Source organism: Sus scrofa, chromosome 14 (assembly GCF_000003025.6).
Source record: "Sus scrofa isolate TJ Tabasco breed Duroc chromosome 14, Sscrofa11.1, whole genome shotgun sequence".
NCBI lineage: Eukaryota > Metazoa > Chordata > Mammalia > Artiodactyla > Suidae > Sus > Sus scrofa.
In genome coordinates this window covers 9,412,617-9,433,536 of record NC_010456.5, presented here as the reverse complement: position 1 = coordinate 9,433,536, position 20,920 = coordinate 9,412,617, and the positions used below count along the sequence as shown (strand labels likewise).

Sequence of the window (20,920 nt, the reverse complement as noted above, 5' to 3'; positions counted from 1 at the left end):
GTGCCAGGGATTGAACCCACATCCTGGTGCTGCAGAGACACTACCAAGCCCGTTGAGCCCTGGCAAGAACTCCAGAACTCACTTCTTAATTCACTCCCCTGGACCCAGGGAGAGGTACATTCAATCTGATGAAAGGTTTGCTTGTATAGTGTTCCTTCCCATTGAAAACTCCCCTCTCTTTTACGGTTTTAGGATTGAACCAAGAAATGATTAGAATGAACATCTATAGGAAAATGTGCCTAATACAAATCTTGAGAAATCCAATACAGTATTCCGATGAGTGGTATGTGCTCTCTGGCCCCAGTGTTGGCTGTTGCCCCCCTACCTCTGTGGAGTTCCTCTGGCTGCTCTCATAGGGCTTGCTTTTGGGGGGAGGGGGTGGTGGGACAGTAGCTGTCATCAGCCCATCTGTCTGCAACGATGGGGAGCCTGGGAATAACACAAAGTAGATCATGTTAGAGAGGAGAATCCATCAAGGAATCTCATGTAACTTCTGCTGGCCACTCTCACACCTACTCCAACCTGATCAATCAAATTGTTAGGTCCCTTTGGACGGTTTCTGTGGATGGAATGAAGAAGACCTGTTACCCCTTGGGACATAATGGAGCACCTTCACTCACCAGAAGGCTTCATAGGAAGTTCGTAAGCAAAACAATTCCATGTTTTGTTTAAGGTTTTTCCTCTTAAGGGGAAGATGAGACTGTTTTCTAGAAATGAGGGTATGACTCTGTTCTGTGATACATTCCAAGTGAAAAAGCATCCATCCATCCTATATGAGGTCGTCAATAAACACTGATTAAATCGAACTGCTAGAGTTTTATCATTTAAGGGGTGCAATATCCACTTCCTCCAGGAAAACCCATCTGATTATCTCCGACTCTTTTTTTTTTTTTTTTGGTCTTTTGTCTCTTTAGGGCCGCACCCTATGGAGGACGGCATATGGAGCTTCCCAGGCTAGGAGTCCAATCAGAGCTACAGCTGCTGGCCTACACCACAGCCACAGCAATGCCAGATCGGAGCCGCGTCTGTGACCCACACCACAGCTCACGGCAACGCCAGATCCTTAACCCATTGAGCGGGGCCAGGGGTCGAACCTGCCACCTCATGGTTCCTAGTCAGATTTGTTTCCACTGTGCCATGACAGGAACTCCTGATTATCTCTGACTCTTGGCTGACGACTGTCTCCCATGTGATGGGATGGTTTACCCCTCCATCATTCCTTTGTACTAAGGAGACCTTCTAATTCTTCTCAGGCACCGTGTACTGCTGATTCCCCAAGCTGGACTGGAAGTAGTACAAGGAAGAGGTCTACTTCTTGTCCTTATTTCGGACACTTCTCGATATAAAGTACATGGCTACCCACCCAATAGTTCCTAAATTGCTCCCTTTCTAGTCCTAGTCTGGATCTACCTCCTTAGGCCACAGTTGGAAAAGGGGCAGTGAGACCCTGTACTGAAGGGTCAGGGATACAAATGGTACAGTGGATCCCGGTACCGAAAAATTCAGTGCCTTTAGTTTAGCAACCTAAGGACTCCTTGCCAAGCCCTCATCTAATTGAATTATACCCACTACCGCTGACCTGCACCACCGTTAGGAAAATCTCATGCACCTTGCTGCTACTTTGATTACAAATGGTCCAGATTCATCAGCATCCTCCATCCTCTAGTAAAATGAGTATGAGGGGGTCTCTACAGGAGAACTTACTCAGGGTCCTGGTTGATTTAGGAGTGAGTGGAGGTGGGCTCAGGGCTGTTGGCTGAGGAGAAGAGCCATGAAACGGTGTCAGCCGACTGTCCGACAACTGGAGACTCTTTGGCCTTTGTGCTTTTCTGGCTGGGCTCTAGTGGGGTGAGGGAGGAAACACAGCAAAATATTCTCACGGTGAGGAAGGCTGAACTCAGGTCAATGCTTGGAACAACCTTGTCTGCAGAGTAGAAATTGCTGAAGGGCAAAATTCCAGAAGCCCTCTCTCAGCTTACCACACTGGCATGTGGGGGACACCATGGCTCTCATAGGGAAGCAGCAAACCATAGGCTATTTTCTGGCAGGCCATGGACTTGATTTTAATCACAGCTGGACTGTGTCATTTAGGTTGGAAATGAGCCACCCTGATTCTCCAGGGACAGCTGGTCCTGTCACACTTGACACCTTGATGTGGCTTAGGAAGGAAAAAGTACCTTTTACTTTTTTTTAAGCTGAAACAAGGGAAATGACCATATTTGGACGGACGACTCATGGAACACAGTGGTGAGAACCACAACTCCAAGCATCAACCCACATGTTTGCCCTGTGGGTAAATCTTGTGCCATTACTGACTTCGAGACTCTGATCTCTGTGCACGCTTTTCTGAGCACAGTCTTTGATGTGACCCTACCATGGGCTGCTGCTTCCTGAGACACTGCGCTAGGCTTGCATCTGGTCACTCACAGCTGAGAAGGGAAGGGTGAAAGGCCTGGATACTGGGAAAGCTTTGCAAACCTTATGGGGCTTATTATTATTGTTGCTGTTGTTTTATTATTATTTTACCAGCAGATCAGGTTCTGGTGCTTTCTCTGCTATGACCTGGGACTTGCTCAGACTCCAGTCTTTTCTCTTGAACTTGCCGATCCGGTTCTCACTGTCCTCTCTGAGTGACAGATCTTCAACTCTGGCCCCGGACGAGGCCCTGCGCTCCAAAAGCGGCTCCAGAATTGACCTATCAGCCGTGACCAGGACAAAGTTAAAAAACACTCATTAGCAGACAGACAAAACTGACTTCCAAAAACCCGGGATAGGACTGACCGTGGCTTCCTTCTCAAGTTCTAAATCTCAATTTCCAAGACAAATACCACATGATATCACTTATACTTGGAATCTAATATATGGCACAAATGAACCTTTTCACAGAAAAGAAATGCATGGACTTCGAGAATAGACTTGTGGTTGCCAAGTGGGCGGGGAGGAAGTAGGATGGACTGGGAATCTGGGGTTAATAGATGCAAACTACTGCATTTGGAAGGGGTAAGCAATGAGGTTCTGCTGTATAGCACTGGGAACTATATCTAGTCACGTGTGATGGAGCATGATAATGTGAGAAAAAAGAATGTATACATATGTATGCCTGGATCACTTTGCACAGTAGAAAATTGACGGAACACTGTAAACCAACTATGATGGAAAAAACAAAAATCATTTAAAAAAAGAAAAAAAATCTGGATTTCCAACTGCCAATTGAATATTTCAAGGTCTATATGTACAGAAATGAGACCATCCAAGTATGGAAAGAAAACACTAGTGAATATTTATCTTATCCCAGAAAGGCAAGGTCGTGTTAAACTTAGAGGTAAAGATGAAGTTCCCATAGTAAAACGAATAGGCAGCTTTACATAGGGAATAAAAGCACCTGCTCTGGAGCCCTACAGCTTGGGTTCAAATCCTACGTACACTTAGTTGCTGGCTGACCTAAGGCAGATAATGTTTTCATTTCTCAGTTTCCTTATCTGTGCAATGGAGATAATAATAGTATCTCCCTCATAGGGTGCTTACAAAATGCTTAGAACAGTGCCTAGCATATAGGAATACTTCCCAAATGTTTTTTTCAATTACAGTGATAGATTTTCAAGCACCATAGTGAAAATGGATTCATTCAAGAACCATGATTAGATGCTTTAGAGGGGAAGAGTCTGATGGGAAACAGGAGAGTCTCAAAATACCGCCCTGTAAATTGCTTATTAATTGCAAAGGCAAAAACAGTAAGTATTATTTTAAAATAGAAAAGAAAATGGATAAAATCTTAAACACATGATACTTAGCATCACCAACAAGGGACAAATGGGTCATGTGCTTCTGGATATGATATTGGAAGAGGACACATCACACAGAAATGTATAACCTGAATCCCAAGCAGGAGGAAATATCAGACAAACCCACATAAAAAAAAATTATATAGGAGGAGTTCCCGTCGTGGTGCAGTGGTTAACGAATCCAACTAGGCACCATGAGGTTGTGGGTTTGATCCCTGGCCTCGCTCAGTGGGTTAAGGATCCGCTGTGAGCTGTAGTGTAGGTCTCAGCCATGGCTTGGATCCTGCGTTGCTGTGGCTGTGGTGTAGGCCAGTGGCTACAGCTCCAATTGGACCCCTAGCTGGGGAACCTCCACATGCCGAGTGTGTGGCCCTAAAAAGACAAAAAGACTAAACAAACAAACAAACAAACTTTGTAAAATAACTGGTTCATATCTTCAAAAATGTCAGCTTTATGAAAGACAAGAAAAAGCCAATGAAATGATTTCAGATTAATGAATAAAGAGGAGTTCCCGCTGTGGCTCAGCAGGTTACAAGCCTGACTGGTATCCTTGGGGATGAGGGTTTGATCCCTGGCTCTGCTCAGTGAGTCAAGGATCAGGCATTTGTTGTGAGCTGTGACATAGGTCGCTGATGCAGCTCAGATCCTGCATTGCGGTGGCTGTGTGTAGGCTGGCAGCTGCAGCTCCAATTTGACCCCTAGCTTGGGAACTTCCATATGCCGCAGATGCAGCCCTAAAAAAAGACAAAAAGAATAGGAAAGAATAAAAAGGACATGGCTAAATACAATATGTGATCCTGACTGGGTTCTGCACCAGAAATTGCTATTAGGCCTCACTGAGACAACTAGTAAAACTAGAATATGAGTTGTAAGCTTAAAGCATTGTGTCAACGTCACATTTCCTTAATTTATAAGCTGAACTGCATGTGGTATGTGGTTACAATAAGACAATCCGTTTGTTCTGTAGCCATGATGTATGCAAGCCATTCTCAGATGGTAGAGTGAAGGAAAGGGGTAGAGATGGAGAGAGCAAAATGTAAATAAAAAAGAGGAGGGTTAAAAAATCTATTTTTCTGATGTATATTGCTTACAGCTTCTGAATGGGTATTTAATAAGTTCTAGTTTAACTATGAATTGGTACATTTTTCTTTTAGGGGGGAGAACCATGGCACACAGAAATTACTAAGCCAGGGATCCAACCTGCACCACAGCCATACCCAGACTGACAGCTGTGACAATGCTGGATCCTTAGCCTGTTGAACCACCAGGGAACTCTGAAATTTGGGAGATTTTACTCTGTAAAAATTAAAAGTTTGGAGGGATAGTGATTTTTAGGGCAGTTAAACTAGATACTGCAATGGTAAATATATTTATTAAAACTCAGCACGCATACCACCAGGAGTGAACCCTAAAGTAAGCTTCAGACACAAGCTATAGACACTGAGATTGTACTGAGTCAATGTAGGTTCATTAGTTGTAACAAATGTATCATTCAGGTGCTGGAGGCTGATGGCAGGTGATGCTGAGCCTGTCTGGGTGGGCCAGGGGTGGGATGTGGGGACAGAGATGTATGAGAATTCTATACTTTCCCCTCAGTCTTGCTGTGAAGCTAAAATTGCTCTAAAAATTTTTTTGTTTTGTTTTTTTAAATCTTTGGTATGGAATAAGACAACTGAAAAACAGCTACCAGCTTTAAGCATTTAAAAATTAAAAGCTAAAAAAAAAAAAAAAATTAAAAGCTTCGGTTTGGCAGAAAGCATCACTTGTAAATGAAAACTACTTGCTGTACATATTTTAGATGGAAAATATCATTAATACATGAAACTTTTAGAAATTAAAAAAAATATGCGTAGTTCAATTTTTAAAAACTGTCAAAGGATATAAACAGGTATATCACAAAAAAGAAATCCATGTCATTTTTTAAAAGTTTAGTATCACTAATTACTAAATATGTCAATATTAAAATGAGATGCTTAGAGGGGACAATGACTTCTTTTACAGTTGATTATGGAAAATTTCAAACATTAAAAAGTGGAGAGACTGGAGTTCCCATCGTGGCTCAGTGGTTAGCAAATCCGACTAGGCACCATGGGGTTGCGGGTTCGATCCCTGGCTTCGCTCAGTGGGTTAATAAGGATCCGGCGTTGCTGTGGCTGTGGTGTAGGCCAGCAGCTACAGCTCCGATTCGACCCCTAGCCTGGGAACCTCCATATGCCATGGGTGCAGCCCTAAAAAAGACAAAAAAAAGGACAAAAAAAAAAAAAAAAAAAAAGGTGGAGAGACTATAATAAACTCTCATGTATACATTAGTCAGTATCGACAGCGATTAGGGTCATGGTCAATCTTATTTCTTTTTTTTTCCTTTCTTTTTTGCTTTTTAGGGCCATATCCACAGCATATGGAGGTTTCCAGGCTAGGGGTCTAATCAGAGCTACAAGTGCTGGCCTATGCCACAGCCACAGCAATCCAAGATCCGAGCCACATCTATGACCTACACGACAGCTCATAGCAATGTCAGATCCTTAACCCACTGAGCGAGGCCAGGGATCAAACCCGCAAACTCATGGTTCCTAGTCAGATTTGCTTTGGCTGTGCCACAATGAAAACTGCAATCATATTTCTTATATACTCCCATTCAGAGTCCTTGCTCTTCACTGGATGATGTGGAAGTGATTCTTAGATGTCACAGCATTTCATCTACAAATATTTCAATGCATATCTCTATAAGGCCAGGGATCATCTCTGTAACATAACTGCAGTCCCAAAATCATTCCTAAAAAATGAATAATTTTTTCATTTCATCAAACATCCACTCAATGTTCAAATTTCCTGCCTCATTTTTTTTTTTTTCTTGGCAAGTGATTTATTTGAGTCAGGATCCAGACAAGATTCATACACTGTATTTGGTTGATATCCGTCCTAGGTCATTTTAAGCCTTTTAATACTCTAGGATTCCCTTTCTACAAAGTATCTTGCCTTCTTCTGCGATGACATGGGAAGAGAAAGTACTAAGGAAGTCTGGTTAAGAAACCAGGAGAGTCAAAATGGAAAATACTTCTAGAGTACAATTCTTTTTTCTTATTTCAAATCACCCTCTCCTTTCATGGATCATCTTTTATTATTACTTTTTTAAAGATTATATGTCTGAATTTGCTTTTTTTTTTTTTTTTTTTTTTTGGTTTTCCAATTGTTAGTATACTTAAGTGAGAAGCCACTCACTATTATTTATCTGAAATCTATACTGATATAACAAATATCAGAGTTCCTGTTGTGGCTCAGTCGAAATGAATCTGACTAGCATCCATAAGAAGGCAGGTTTGATGCCTGGCTTTGCTCAGCAGGTTAAGAATCTGGCATTACCATGAGCTGTGGTGTAGGTCGCAGACATAGCTCAGATCCTGCATTGCTGTGGCTGTGGCATAGGCCAGCAGCTACAACTCCAATTTGACCCCTAGCCTGGGAATGTCCATATGCCATGGGTGTGGCCCTAAAAAGACTAAAAAAAAAAAAAAAAAAATCGTTGAACTAAATTCCAAAAAACATTCTCCTCATTCTTAAAACCAACCAAGCCAAATCAAACAAAAAGTATCACTAAGGACCTAGTGTCACTGCTGTGGTACAGGTTTGATCCTGTTCTGGGAACTTCCACATGCCACTGGCACAACCAAAAAAAAAAAAAAAGAATCACTTCAAATAGTAATTGGTCAGGGACCAAAGAGGTGAAAGACTTACATGCTAAGAACTATATAACATTAACAAAGGAAATTAAAAAGGAATCTTTCAAAGAAATGGAAAGATATCCCATGCTCCTGGATTAGAAGAATATTGTTAAAATGGCCATACTATCCAAAATAATCTAAAGATTTCATGTGATCCCTATCAAATTACCCATGACATTTTTCACAGAACTATAACAAATAATCCAAAAATTTACATGGAATCATAAAAGACCCAGAATTGCCAAAGCGATCTTGAGGAAAAAGAACAAAGCAGGAGGCATAACTCTCCCAGACTTCAGACACTCTTACAAAGCTATAGTAATCCAGACAGTGTGGTACCAGTACAAAAGCAGACATATGGATCAACAGAACACAAAAGAGAGCACAGAAATAAACCCAGACACCTACCATCAATTAATCTTCAACAAAGGAGGCAGGAATTAGGGAGTTCCCGTCATGACTTAGTGGTTGATGAACCCGACTAGCATCCATAAGGATGTGGGTTCAATCCCTGGCCTCACTCAGTGGGTTAGGGATCCAGCATTGCCATGAGCTGTGGTGTAGGTGCCAGACATGGCTCGGATCCTGCATTGCCATGGCTCTTGTGTAGGCTGGCAGGTACAGCTCCGATTGGACCCCTAGCCTGGAAACCTCCATATGCTGTAGGTGCGGCCCTAGAAAGGCCAAAAAAAAAAAAAAAAAAACAGGCAAGAATATTAAACGAGAAAAAGACAATCTTTTCAGCAAATGGTGCTGGCAAAACTGCACAGCTGCATGTAAACCAATGAAACCAGAACACACCCTCATACCTGCACAAAAATCAGCTCAAAATGGGTTAAAGACTTAAACATAAATCATGACACCATAAAACTCCTATAAGAGAACATAGGCAAAACATTCTCTGACATAAACCTTAGATATGTTTTCCTAGGTCAGTCTCCAAAGGCAATAGAAATAAAAACAAAAATAAAAAAAAGGACCTAATCAAACTGACAAGCTTTTGCACAGCAAAGGAAATCATAAACAAAATGAAAAGACAACCTATGGAATGGGAGAAAATAGTTGCAAATGATACAACCAACAAGGGCTTAATCTCCAAGATATAAAAACAACTCATACAACTCAACATCAAAAAAAACAAACAACCCAATTGAAAAATGGGCAGAAGACCTAAACAGACATTTCTCCAAAGAATATGGATGGCCAGCAGGCACATGAAAAAATGTCCAACATCGCTTATTATTAGATATACTACTAAGAGGTACCATCTCACACCAGTCAGAATGGCCATCATTAACGAGTCTACAAATAACAAATGCTGGAGAAGGTGAGGAGAAAAGGGGACCCTCCTACATTGCAGGTATGATTGTAAATTGGATAAACACTATGGAAAACACTATGGAGGTTCCTCAGAAAACTAAATATAGAACTACCGTATGATCCAACTATCCCACTCCTGGGCATATATCCAGTCAAAACAATAATTGAAAAAGGCATATGTTCATCATAGCACTATTCGCAATAGCCAAGACATGGAGTACAACTCAGCCATAAAAAAGAATGAAAAAATGTCATTTACAGCAACATAGATGCAACTAGAGATTCTCATACTGAGTGAAATAAGTCAGAAAGAGAAAGACAAATACCATGTAATATCACTTATATGTGGAATCAAATACATTGCACAGTATCTACAAAACAGAAACAGACTCACAGACACAGAGAACAGACTTGTGGTTGCCGAGGGGGAGGGGGAGGGAGTGGAATGGACTAAGTTTGGAGTTAATAGATGCAAACTATTACATTTAGAATAGATAAACAATAAGGTCCTACCATATAGCATAGGGAACTATATATCCAATCTCTTGGGATAGACACATGATGGGAGATAAGAAAGGGAACGTATACATTATGCATGACTGGGTCACTTTTCTGTACAGCAGAAATTGGTACAACACTGTATATCAACTATACTTGAATGAAAAATAAAAAATTAAAAAAAATAGTAATTGTTGGAGTTCCCCTCGTGGCACAGTGGAAATGAACCTGACTAGGAACCATGAGGTTTTGGGTTCGATCTCTGGCCTCGCTCAGTGGGTTATGGATCCAGCATTGCTGTGAGCTATGGTGTGGGTCGCAGATGCAGCTCGGATCCTGTGTTGCTGTGGCTGCAGTGTAGGCCGGCAGCTGTACCTCCCATTAGCCCCCTAGCCTGGGAACCTCCATATGCCATGCATGTGGCCCTAAAAAGGCAAAAAGACCAAAAAAAAAAAAAAAAAGTAATTGTTTAGAGAGAAAAAAACAACAACCCAAGATTCTACTTGTTCTATTATCACTTTACCTGAGAGGCTAAGAACTAAGGTAAGTGACTGTGCGTCACCAGATTGACAGGAAAAGATGTGAGTTTCAGTAGGGCCTAATTAGGAACCAAACTAAGCCATAAAATGATGATATTTTAGTCCCACAATGTTTGTGTTGTATTTTTTTCTTTTTTTTTTTGTCTTTTTTTTTTGTTGTTGTTGTTGTTGCTATCTCTTGGGCCGCTCCCGCGGCATATGGAGGTTCCCAGGCTGGGGGTTGAATCGGAACCGTAGCCACCGGCCTACGCCAGAGCCACAGCAACGCGGGATCCGAGCCGCGTCTGCAACCTACACCACAGCTCACGGAAACGCCGGATCGTTAACCCACTGAGCAAGGGCAGGGACCGAACCCGCAACCTCATGGTTCCTAGTCGGATTCGTTAACCACTGCGCCACGACAGGAACTCCGTATTTTTTTTCTTATATTGACTACTTCAGTGATTTTCCTGAAACACCCATGATTAATCTTGGTATGGGGCCCCTACTAGGTAGGCGTTCTGAGCACGTACTGAGCGGCCTGCTCTGCAGTCCCTTTTGGCTTCCCTTAACACACTGCACTGTGTTTCATAAAGGAATTCTTTCTGGGCCTCAGCCTCCAATGTGCCGAAAAGATGGATACATCCCACCAAGAAAGGAGCGACCATTTACAGATGCCACACCCAGTAATCAGCAGGGAAGTTTTTTTTTTTTTTTTGCTTTTTAGGGCTGCACTTGCAGCATGTGGAGGTTCCCAGGCTAGGGGTCAAATTGGAGCTGCAGCTGCCAGCCTACACCACAGCCACAGCAACATGGGATCCGAGCCGCATCTGAGACTTACGGCACAGCTTTCGGCAATGCTGGATCCTTAACCCTCTGAGTGAGGCCAAGAATCGAACCTATGTCATCATGGATACTAGTTGGGTTTTTAACTCACTGAGCCACAATGGGAACTCCAAAGTAGGTATTATTTGGAGTTGCCATTGTGGCTCTGCAGAAACAAATCTGACTGGTATCCATGAGGACACAGGTTCGATCCCTGGCCTCGCTCAGTGGGTTAAGGATATGGCATTGCTGTGACCTGTGGTGTAGGTCACAGACGAGGTCTGGATCCCATATTGCTATGGCTGTGGCATAGGTCAGTATCTCCAGCTCCAATTTGACTGCTAACCTGGGAACCTACATATGCTGCAGGCTAGGGCCTAAAAAGACCAAAAAAAAAAAAAAAAAAAAAAAGTAGGTATTATTTAATGTTTAGGAATTCAAAAGATTGAAAATAGTACAAATACCTAATATGGATAAATACATTATGAAAAACTATATAGTCACTCATACAGTGTAGGAGGGCATTACACACTGATATTTCTATGATATCAAGAAGTGCAAAAAGAACCTCTCCCTCTGAGTAATATCTGCCTCTGGAAATGCATCCTACACTTAATCTCAACTAAAGGCCAAGAAGTGATCTGAGAATACATCCTAAGTAACTACAACATATCTACACATGTGTTTGCTACAATTCTTAATAATGTAAATGTATTTTATACTGATACCACCTAAATGTTATCATCTTAGGTTTATAAGGAATTTTTATGATTATCTGTATAGAAATGACACAGCTTAAATATTCTATAATAGGGAGAAAATTTAGTTTTGGCACATTCATATGATGCAATGGTATAGAGCCAACAAAAATGATTAATAAAATTATATGGCAGAGTTCCCATCGTGGTGCAGTGGTTAATGAATCCGACTAGGAACCATGAGGTTGTGGGTTCGATCCCTGGCCTTGCTCAGTGGGTTAAGGATCCGGCATTGCTGTGAGCTGTGGTGTGGGTCACAGACATGGCTCGGATCCTGCATTGCTGTGGCTGTGGTGTAGGCCGGTGGCTACAGCTCTGATTGGACCCTAGCCTGGGAACCTCCATATGCCATGAATGTGGCTCTAGAAAAGGCAAAAAGAGAAAAAAAAGAAAAAAAAAAGAAAAAAAAGGCAACAATGGAAAATGCTTATAATAAAATGACAAAGAGGAAAGCAAGTTACCAAACTACATCTGTGCTCTAAATGCCAACAATGTAAAAATACATATGTCAGTGGAAAAAGATGGATAAATCATTTAGGAAATAATAAACATTTGATTTCCAGGTAGAAGGCCATTTGGACAGGTTATTTTTGTGGTATAATTATTATGACATGGAATTACAAAATAACAAATAAGTGCTGAGTCAAGTGACAACAATAAAATACACAATAATGCTAAAGACTCATCATGTATATTAAATGGAGCAGTATGTCACAAAATAGTACATGCTTTTCCACTTGAACACAATTATAAATTCACTCCTTAAAAATACTTTACTTTTGACCATATGGAAAGGCACTCCATATTTCTGGCAAGAAGGGCTTAACATCAAAAACCCATAAATTTTAGTCCATAAATTTAACATATCCTGATAAACAATAGGATTCCAAACAAGTTAATCCAAAAATGAGCAATGAATAAAATCAACCGGATAGAAATTCCTACAGTGGCACAGCAGTAATGAAACAGACTAGCATCCATGAGGTTACAAGTTGGATCCCTGGCCCTGCTCAGTGGGTTAAGGATCCAGTGTTGCTGTGAGCTAAGGTACAGGTTGCAGATGCAGTTCAGATTTGACCCCTAGCCTGGGAACTTCCATATGCCGTGGGTACGGCCCTAAAAAGAAAAAAGACAAAAAAAAAAAAAAAAAAACCCGGATAAATTCTGAAAAAGCATTACTAGAAATTAAGAATCCTTAAATTTACAGTAATTAAATTTATAGTAATCTCCCTATGTGCATGAACCACATAGGTAGATCTAAGAAACTGGGGAAAAGTCCATGAATGGACTAAATACATTAGAGTTTGATTTTTTTTTATAAGACCAACATTTCAAATCAGTAGAGAAAATATGGTTTGCCCACTAAATGTAATAGGGAGAATTGGGTAGCCCCATAGGGAAAGAGGAAGTTGGCTGTATACATCACACTTTGTATCAGAATAAATTCTAAAGAACCACAGGTTTTATTGTAAACAGTGAAACCCTAAAATCAGTTTTTTGTAGTCTTAGAGTAAAGAAGGTTTTGAATTATGATATAAAACCCAGAAGCCATAAAATCAAATACTAACTTATTTGACTGCATTAAAAAAATCAGTATAGCTTAATAAAAAATTAGAAGCAAAGTCAAAAAAAAAAAAGCAAGGAAAAACTAGAGGCAATATTTCAACTCATATCACAGACAAAGGGCCAACATCCAATAGAAAACGGACACAAAATATCTGACCACAGTTCACAGAAAAGAAAATACACACCAGCTACTAAACAAATGGAAAGATACTCACTCCACACAAAATGAGAGAAATGCAGTAAAAACAAAACAGGACAGGACAAAAATCCAATGCCAAGAAAATACTTTCCCCCTATCAGCTTGGCACAAATTAAAAGGCCTGATAGTACAATTTGGTGACAAGTGTGGGTGATAAGGCACCCTTGTGTATTGCCAGTGGGACTGCGAAGGAGTATAATCTCCATGGAAGTCAGTTTAGGGAGTTCCTGTGGCGCAGCAGAAATGAATCTGACCGGGAACCATGAGGTTTCGGGTTTGATCCCTGGCCTTGCTCAGTGGGTTAAGAATCTGTCGTTGTCGGGAGCTGTGCTGTAGGTTGCAGTCGAGGCTTGGATCTGATGTGGCTGTGGCTGGGGCACAGGCCTGCGGCTACAGCTCCAATTCGACCCCTAGCCTGGGAACTTCCATATGCCATGGGTGTGGCCTTAAAAAAAAAAAAAAAGGAATAATTTTGAAAACTGCAGTTATATTATTTGACAGAGCAATTTCACTTCCGGAATTTTTTTCATACTGGTATACTTGAGTATTTACAAAATGACATATTTTTAAGGTTACTCATTGCCATTACTGCTGTGATAGTAAAGGCTTAAATCAACTAAATGTCCACCAACAGACAGTGATGGAGTGCACTGCGCTGTAGAGATAACATGAGATGTCTGAAGCTCAAAGAAAAGAGGTTATCTGTGCTCTGAAATGGAATGATTTTCAAGATCTAGTAAGTGAAAAACACAAGGTAAAGGGAGTATTATATGCTGCCATTTATATGTCAAAGTTTTTGAAGAAGAATATATACTTAGGAACTACTGCGGTCTAGATAAAGCTGTTGGAAAGGGACCTGAATGCTAACATCACCTGTCTCTGGAGAGCGGTACTGACGAGTTGGGAATCAAGGACTGGTGGGACAATTTTCCCTTTTTTTTTTTTGCTTTTTTAGGGCCGCACCCCCGGCATATGGAGGTTCCCAGGCTAGGGGTCTAATAGGAGCTCCAGCTGCCGGACTACACCACAGCCACAGCAATGCGGGATCCGAGCCGTGTCTGCCACCTACACCACAGCTCACGGCAACACCGGATCCTTAACCCACTGACTGAGGCCAGGGATCAAACCCGCAACCTCATGGTTCCTAGTCGGATTTGTTTCCGCTGCGCCACAACGGGAACTCTGGGAGATTTTTTTCATCATGTATTCCCTTTCGTACTTTTTAAATTTCATATGTGATTATACTGCCTGTTTGTAAAATAAATAAATTTAAAAATTATTTTTAAAAATTGAAATAATGAAAAAAAAAAGCAAGCAATAACTAGAAATTATTATGAAACAAATGAAATAGGATATAATGGGGGGTGATAGGGTGTGATAGGATTATGGGTGGTTTTTTTTTTTTTTTTTTAACTGATGTTACCATCATGCAAATAATGGTATTTTTCATGAGGAAGATGATGAGAAAGACTCAAAGGCTAATCACCCAAGTACTCTGAATTATTTTCCTTGTAAAGAGATGATGCATCTCCCTTGACCAAGGCTCATTTTGGTGACCAAAGGCAAACATTACCAGTTACCCCATCTATCCTGGCAATTGAAGATCAGACCCTTACCCATCAGATCCGGGTCTGGAAGGAGCATTATCCGAGGAATTAGAAGAGGTGGAGATCACAGAGGAAGCCACGGAGGTGATGGACAGTCTCCGCAGTGTAGACGACATGATGTAAGGGAGCACGATGGATCCTGCGCGGCTCTGTTTCCTCTCGGTCAAGTTCGGTGGCTAAAGGAGACAGGACCCCTCCTGGTTAGCTGGCTTGGAATTCAGCCCCTATGAACTGGTGCAGTCCCCCGTTGGTATGTGACAAGCAAGCATCTGTTTTGGCTGGCACCCCACTCTGATGGGTGGGTGCAGCAGTTGCTAAACACGGCAAATACTTATGTTCTTTTGTTGTTGTTTGAAAGATTTTGGTGACTTTTGGTTTTCTTTATTATCATATGATGCAGTGAGATATTTTGTAATTATGTATCTCGGCATCCTGACATTTTAAAGTCTGGGTTGCAAATTCACTTTTGGTATCTTAAACAACTCTTTACATTTTTATTTTTTAAATTATTATTATTATTATTTGTCTTTTTGCCTTTTCTAGGGCCGCTCCCGTGGCATATGGAGGTTCCCAGGCTAGGGGTCCAATTGGAGCTGTAGCTGCCGGCCTATGCCAGAGCCACAGCAATGCGGGATCTGAGCCTCGTCTGCAACCTACACCACAGCTCACGGCAACGCCGGATCCTTAACCCACTGAGCAAGGCCAGGGATCGAACCTGCAACCTCATGGTTCCTAGTCAGATTCGTTAACCACTGCGCCACGACGGGAACTCCAACTCTTTACTTTTTAATTTATTTCACTGAAATATAGTTGATTCACAATGTTGTGTTTCTGCTCTATATCAAAGTGATTCAGTGATACACACATATACATTCTTTTTCATATTCTCATCCATTATGGTTATCACAGGTTAAAAATCATTTCCTGTGCTATATAGCAGGACCTTGTTGTTTATCATTCTATATATAATAATTTGCATCTGCTAAACCCAAACTCCCAATCCATCCCTCCTCTCCATTCACCCCTCCCCCACTCCCTTATATTCTTAATAGATACAACTTAGGTTAAACCTACCTTGTTTCTAAGACTAGAGAAAAATTCGCCCTTATTTTCTGCCAGACACATGAGAGAGGAAAACCAAGATGTTCTTTACCCATTAATAAAATAGCAAAAATCTTCTGTCTGCTTCTCCAACTTAGCTTCCATCAGCCCTTTAAAAATAAAAACTGGAATATGGGCCTAAGAGAAAAGTTTTATCTCAAAAACATTTTTTTTTCCCTTTTCACAGCCACCCCTGCGGCATACGGAAGTTTCCGGGCTAGTGGTCAAATTGGAGCTGCAGCTGCTGGCCTACACCACAACCACGGCAACGTCAGATCCAAGCCAATCTGCAAACTATGCTGCAGCTTGTGGCAACGGAAGATCCATAACCCACTGAGCGGAGGCCAGGGATTGAACCCACATCCTCATAGACACTATGTCAGGTTCTTAACCCACTGAGCCACAACAGGAATTCCCTAAAAGAAAAGTTTTAGAATGAAACTTTAAATCTGTTGCTTACTCTGGTGAATCTTAGAAAGTAAAGGAGCACTGATCTACTCTCCTAAGAAATGCCTCCTGTAGCACCAATTATCCCCAGAGGCCACCCTATCAAACTCAAATGTTAATACTGCCCTGCATCTAATAAAAACTAAACTCATTAGGTGAAAGCCACAGTCTGCCATTGAACTTGTGTAAAAGAAAATTTTCCTAAAAGAAAACTTTTAAACTGGCAGTAGGTTAGTAGGCAAATTCAAAGCAAGGTGTGACTAAATTCTGGGATGACTAAAAGAAATGAGCAAAAACATACTCTGGAGAAAAATGTAATGGAGAAGGAGGTAAGGGAATAGGGACCGGAATCCTTGAAAAGAAATTCAGAGCTCTGACTTGAGGAAAGAGAATTTCTGAAAACCTGGGGTTCAAGAATAAGACATTTGAAGTGCGCAGGATAAACTCATGTTAAAAAGAGCAAGTAGGGAGTTCCCCGGTGGTCTAGTGGTTAGGATTTGGCACTTTCACTGCTGCGGCCTGGGTTCAATCCCTGGTTTGGGAATTAAGATCCCACTTTAAGCTGCTGCATGCTGCAGCCCCCCCCCAAAAAAAAATTTAAAAAGAGCAGCTAAATGAAGCTGGAATCAAGCAAACCATCAACTGTGGGAGAGAAAAGGTTAACCCATGTACCCCACCACCCAACTTCTCAGAAGGAAAAAAGGAAATTGTAATTGAGAAATATGTTGCAACTATCCAAAAAAAAAAAAAAAAAATCACACAATCTGCTATCTGCATTGTAAAATGTAGTTCACAATTCTTTCTCCCCTTCAAAAGTGTGAAGGATATGAACGTTTCACCAAAAATAAACACTCTAAGCGTTGGGCTAGACGGGACAGGAATAAGCAGTGCCTGGGATTAGGAAAACCCCAACTTCTGGCCGTGTGGTTTTCTGAGTGTGGTCCCCAGACCAGCACCACTTGGGGACATGCTAGAAAAGCAAATTGTTAAGCCCTATCCCAGACCAGCGGAATCAGAAACCCCGCAGATGGGGCCCAGCAATCTGTGTTTTCATAAGCTTTCCAGGTAGTTCTGACGGTCATTCCCATCTGAGAACTGGAATTCCCGTTGTGGTGCAGGAGAAATGAATCCGACTAGGAACCATGAAGTTGCGGGTTCAATCCCCGGCCTCACTCAGTGGGTTAAGGATCCCACATTGCCATGAGCTGCAGTGTAGGTCGCAGACACGGCTCGGATCCTGCAATGCTGTGGCTCTGTCGTAGGCCAGCGGCCACAGCTCCGATTTGACCCCTAGCCTGGGAACCTCCATATGCTGCGGGTACGGCCCTTAAGGACAAAAAGACCAAAAAAACAAAACAAAACAAAACAAAACAACGCAAAAAAACAAGTTTGAGAACTGCTATCTGACATGACAACAGTGGAAGGTCATCAAAAGCAGACTATGGAGTTCCTGTGGTGGCGCAGTGGTTAACGAATCTGACTGGGAACCATGAGGTTGCAGGTTCGATCCCTGCCCTTGCTCCGTGGGTTAATGATCCGGCGTTGCCGTGAGCTGTGGTGTAGGTTGCAGATGCGGCTCGGATCCTGCGCTGCTGTGGCTCTGGCGTAGGCCGGTGGCTATAGCTGCGATTCGACCCCTAGCCTGGGAACCTCCATATGCCGCAGGAGCGGCCCAAGAAAAGGCAAAAAAAAGACAAAAAAAAAAAAAAGGCAGACTATGCCTTCTCCCGTCCATTCCCCCAACTTCCACATTCCTAGGCTACTTGGACACAGGTAGCATCCAAAAATGGATCAACATCATACATGGCAAAAGAGACCAGAACAAGCTCAGAGGCCATTTAGCCAAAGCCTACCAGCGTTATAACCCCATAGAGCTTTTCCACTTTCTCCTTGAGTTCCCGGAAGCAGGAGGACAGCCGGTCGTGCAATGGCTTCAGCTGCTCCGTCAGCTTCTCCCCGTGGATGCGGATGCCCTCTGTCAGCAGAGGCATCTGGATACAAAGGGCATGAGAGGGATGGGATATGGTTTAGGAAGAAGGCAATTCAGACTCAGAGGCTGGGGAAGGATGGAGGGTGGAGATGGACAGATAAACGGGTCACACAGCACGGAGCAAATGAAAATGCTGCTTCCCAGGGTGGGGCTTGGGAACTGGATGCCCTTGGGTCAAAGATGGAGGAATCCGCTCAGGGGGGATACAAGTAACCGACCAGGGGAAGGGGTGACGGGCAAGGCACATCCATGTGAGCCCTGGAGGGGAGCCTTTCAATGCAGGAAAAAGGACAGGTTTCAGTCTTGGACTGAACTGCAGGGCTGTGATTGCTCCCACTCTTCACAGAAACAGTGAGAGAGGGAGAGAGAAAGTGAGGCCAACAGCTGGAAACATAAGCCAGAAAAGCAATGTGCAGAGTTTAATTTCCCCTCTAAGACCTTCTCAACACCATGCAGTCTAATGAAGTGTTCTTCCTATGTTTAATAGATAAATAGATTTATTTATTTAATAAATAGATAGAAAAAAAAGATAGGTTGTGATTGCAAGGGTTGGGGAAAAAAAAAAAAAAAAACCACCCTGAAAGTGGGCAGGTAGATGGAGGCCCTAGAGATTATGTGGTATCATGTGTTGTGGCCACCCATGGGGTGTGGGAAGCTGTCCAACTACACAACTTCCTGAACCCACCTGTAAAGCTATCAGTCGCTTTAGCAGCTCAATCTTCTCCTGGTCTTCAGGATGCTCCTGCAAGTACTTTTCCGTAAAAAAAGCCTGAAAGCAGAGCATTGCAAGTATTGATTAGAACCCAATACTACTTGTATATTTGATCCTAAAAGGAAAGGGAGGGATGCCTGGAAGGGTGAAAAATGTCTTCTGTCTGATGAAGCAGGAAGGATTAAGGAAACATCTTTTCCTGGGGTGGCCCTAAAACCACCAGAGTGGACAGTTCAAAAAGGTATGGGCTATCGTGTAGTCTTCCTGGTATCTTGCAATTCCCAGTAAGAGGACATTCTTAACAATCACTGGACAGACAGACAGACAGACAGACACACACACACAGATCAGATAATCATCATCAGCACAGCAGAATATCATTCACTGAAATAACTTCCCCAGGAGTTCCCTGGTGGCCTAGCAGTTAAGGATGTGGCATTGTCACTGCTGTGGCTCAGGTCACTGCCATGGCTCGAGTTTGATCCCTGGCCTGGGAATTCTGTATGCTGCAGGTTCAGCCAAAATAAAAACACAAAATGAAATGAAATGAAATAACTTCCCCAAAGAATTAAGAAAAGACCAAATGATAATATCTGAAGGTTACTCATTAGATTATATGCCTAGATCTTATAAAGAAAGAGCCAAAAATTAATAGGCCAGAGGTATGGCTGAGTTTTTTCTGCTCTGCCACATGTTATAGGTGGTATCACAATTTCTAAAGATTCATACTGGCACTTTCTTACTCATTGCCTATCCAAATGCTATTTTGAGGACAACATGACAAATAATATAAATGTGAAAGTGTTTAAAAAATATTAAATACTGTTCCCATCATGGCACAGCAGAAACAACCCGACTAAGAACCATGAGGTTGCAGGTTTGATCCCCGGCCTCACTCAGTGGGTTAAGGATCTGGCATTGCCATGAGCTATGGTGTAGGTTGCAGACATGGCTTGGATCTGGCATTGCTGTGGCTATGGCATAGGCTGGCAGCTGGAGCTCCTACTAGACCCCTAGCCTGGGAACCTCCATATGCCGCGAGTTCGGCCCTAAAAAAAGACAAAAAAATATTAAGTGTAGGTGCATTTATTATCTTACATGAAGACTATGTCACCGTCACCTATAACATCAATAAACATTCACAGAAAGGCCTTATAATAGGGAAATAAAAAACCACAAACTCAAACTGTAAATATATTACATAAGAGAGTATTTTAAAGACAGAACTCATTGGGACAGAAACACTGAGGTCTGTAGTGAACATGTGGACTCCTTCAAAGTTCAAACTGGGAGTTACCTATTTTCTCCCTGTCCCTTCACCATCATTTCTGAGAGTGCCTTCAAAGACCAGCCTCCAAAATCTCCCCTCACTCTTCTGCTTTACTACTAGGAAAGCCACCCCATTATAGGAAACCCAAGAGTTCCTGAAACTATAGGATACAGTGAGAAAAGTGATCAGCCCATTTTTGGGGGAAAAGAGAATATATGCAAACACTTTACTTTCTGGGAAGATGTTAGGGGTAAACTGTGTTATCCTCAATTCACAGGTTGAGCCCTGGCACCTCGGACTGTGACCTTAGGTGGACACACATGTTGCATATGTAATTGGTTAAGAGGAGTAGGGGGAGTTCCCGTTGTGGCGCCGTGGTTAACGAATCCGACTAGGAACCATGAGGTTTCGGGTTTGATCCCTGGCCTCACTCAGTGGGTTAAGGATCCAGCATTGCCGTGAGCTGTGGTGTAGGTCGCAGACGCGGCTTGGATCCTGCGTTGCTGTGGCTGTGGCGTAGGCCAGTGGCTACAGCTCCGATTAGACCCCTAGCCTGGGAACCTCCATATGCCATTGGAGAGACCCTAGAAAAGGCAAAAAAAGAGGAG

At 42.3% G+C, this 20,920-nt stretch overlaps 1 protein-coding gene across 1 annotated transcript in view; it reads right to left on the bottom strand.

The window, feature by feature from the left end:
* Nucleotides 1–20,920, bottom strand: part of DOCK5 (dedicator of cytokinesis 5) — a 241,436-nt gene that overhangs the window by 5,179 nt on the left and 215,337 nt on the right. The window contains 6 exon segments of the mRNA XM_021073736.1: nucleotides 326–429; nucleotides 1,705–1,840; nucleotides 2,527–2,695; nucleotides 14,802–14,968; nucleotides 18,194–18,331; nucleotides 19,016–19,099. Of these exon segments, the coding sequence (XP_020929395.1) occupies nucleotides 326–429; nucleotides 1,705–1,840; nucleotides 2,527–2,695; nucleotides 14,802–14,968; nucleotides 18,194–18,331; nucleotides 19,016–19,099 (798 nt within the window).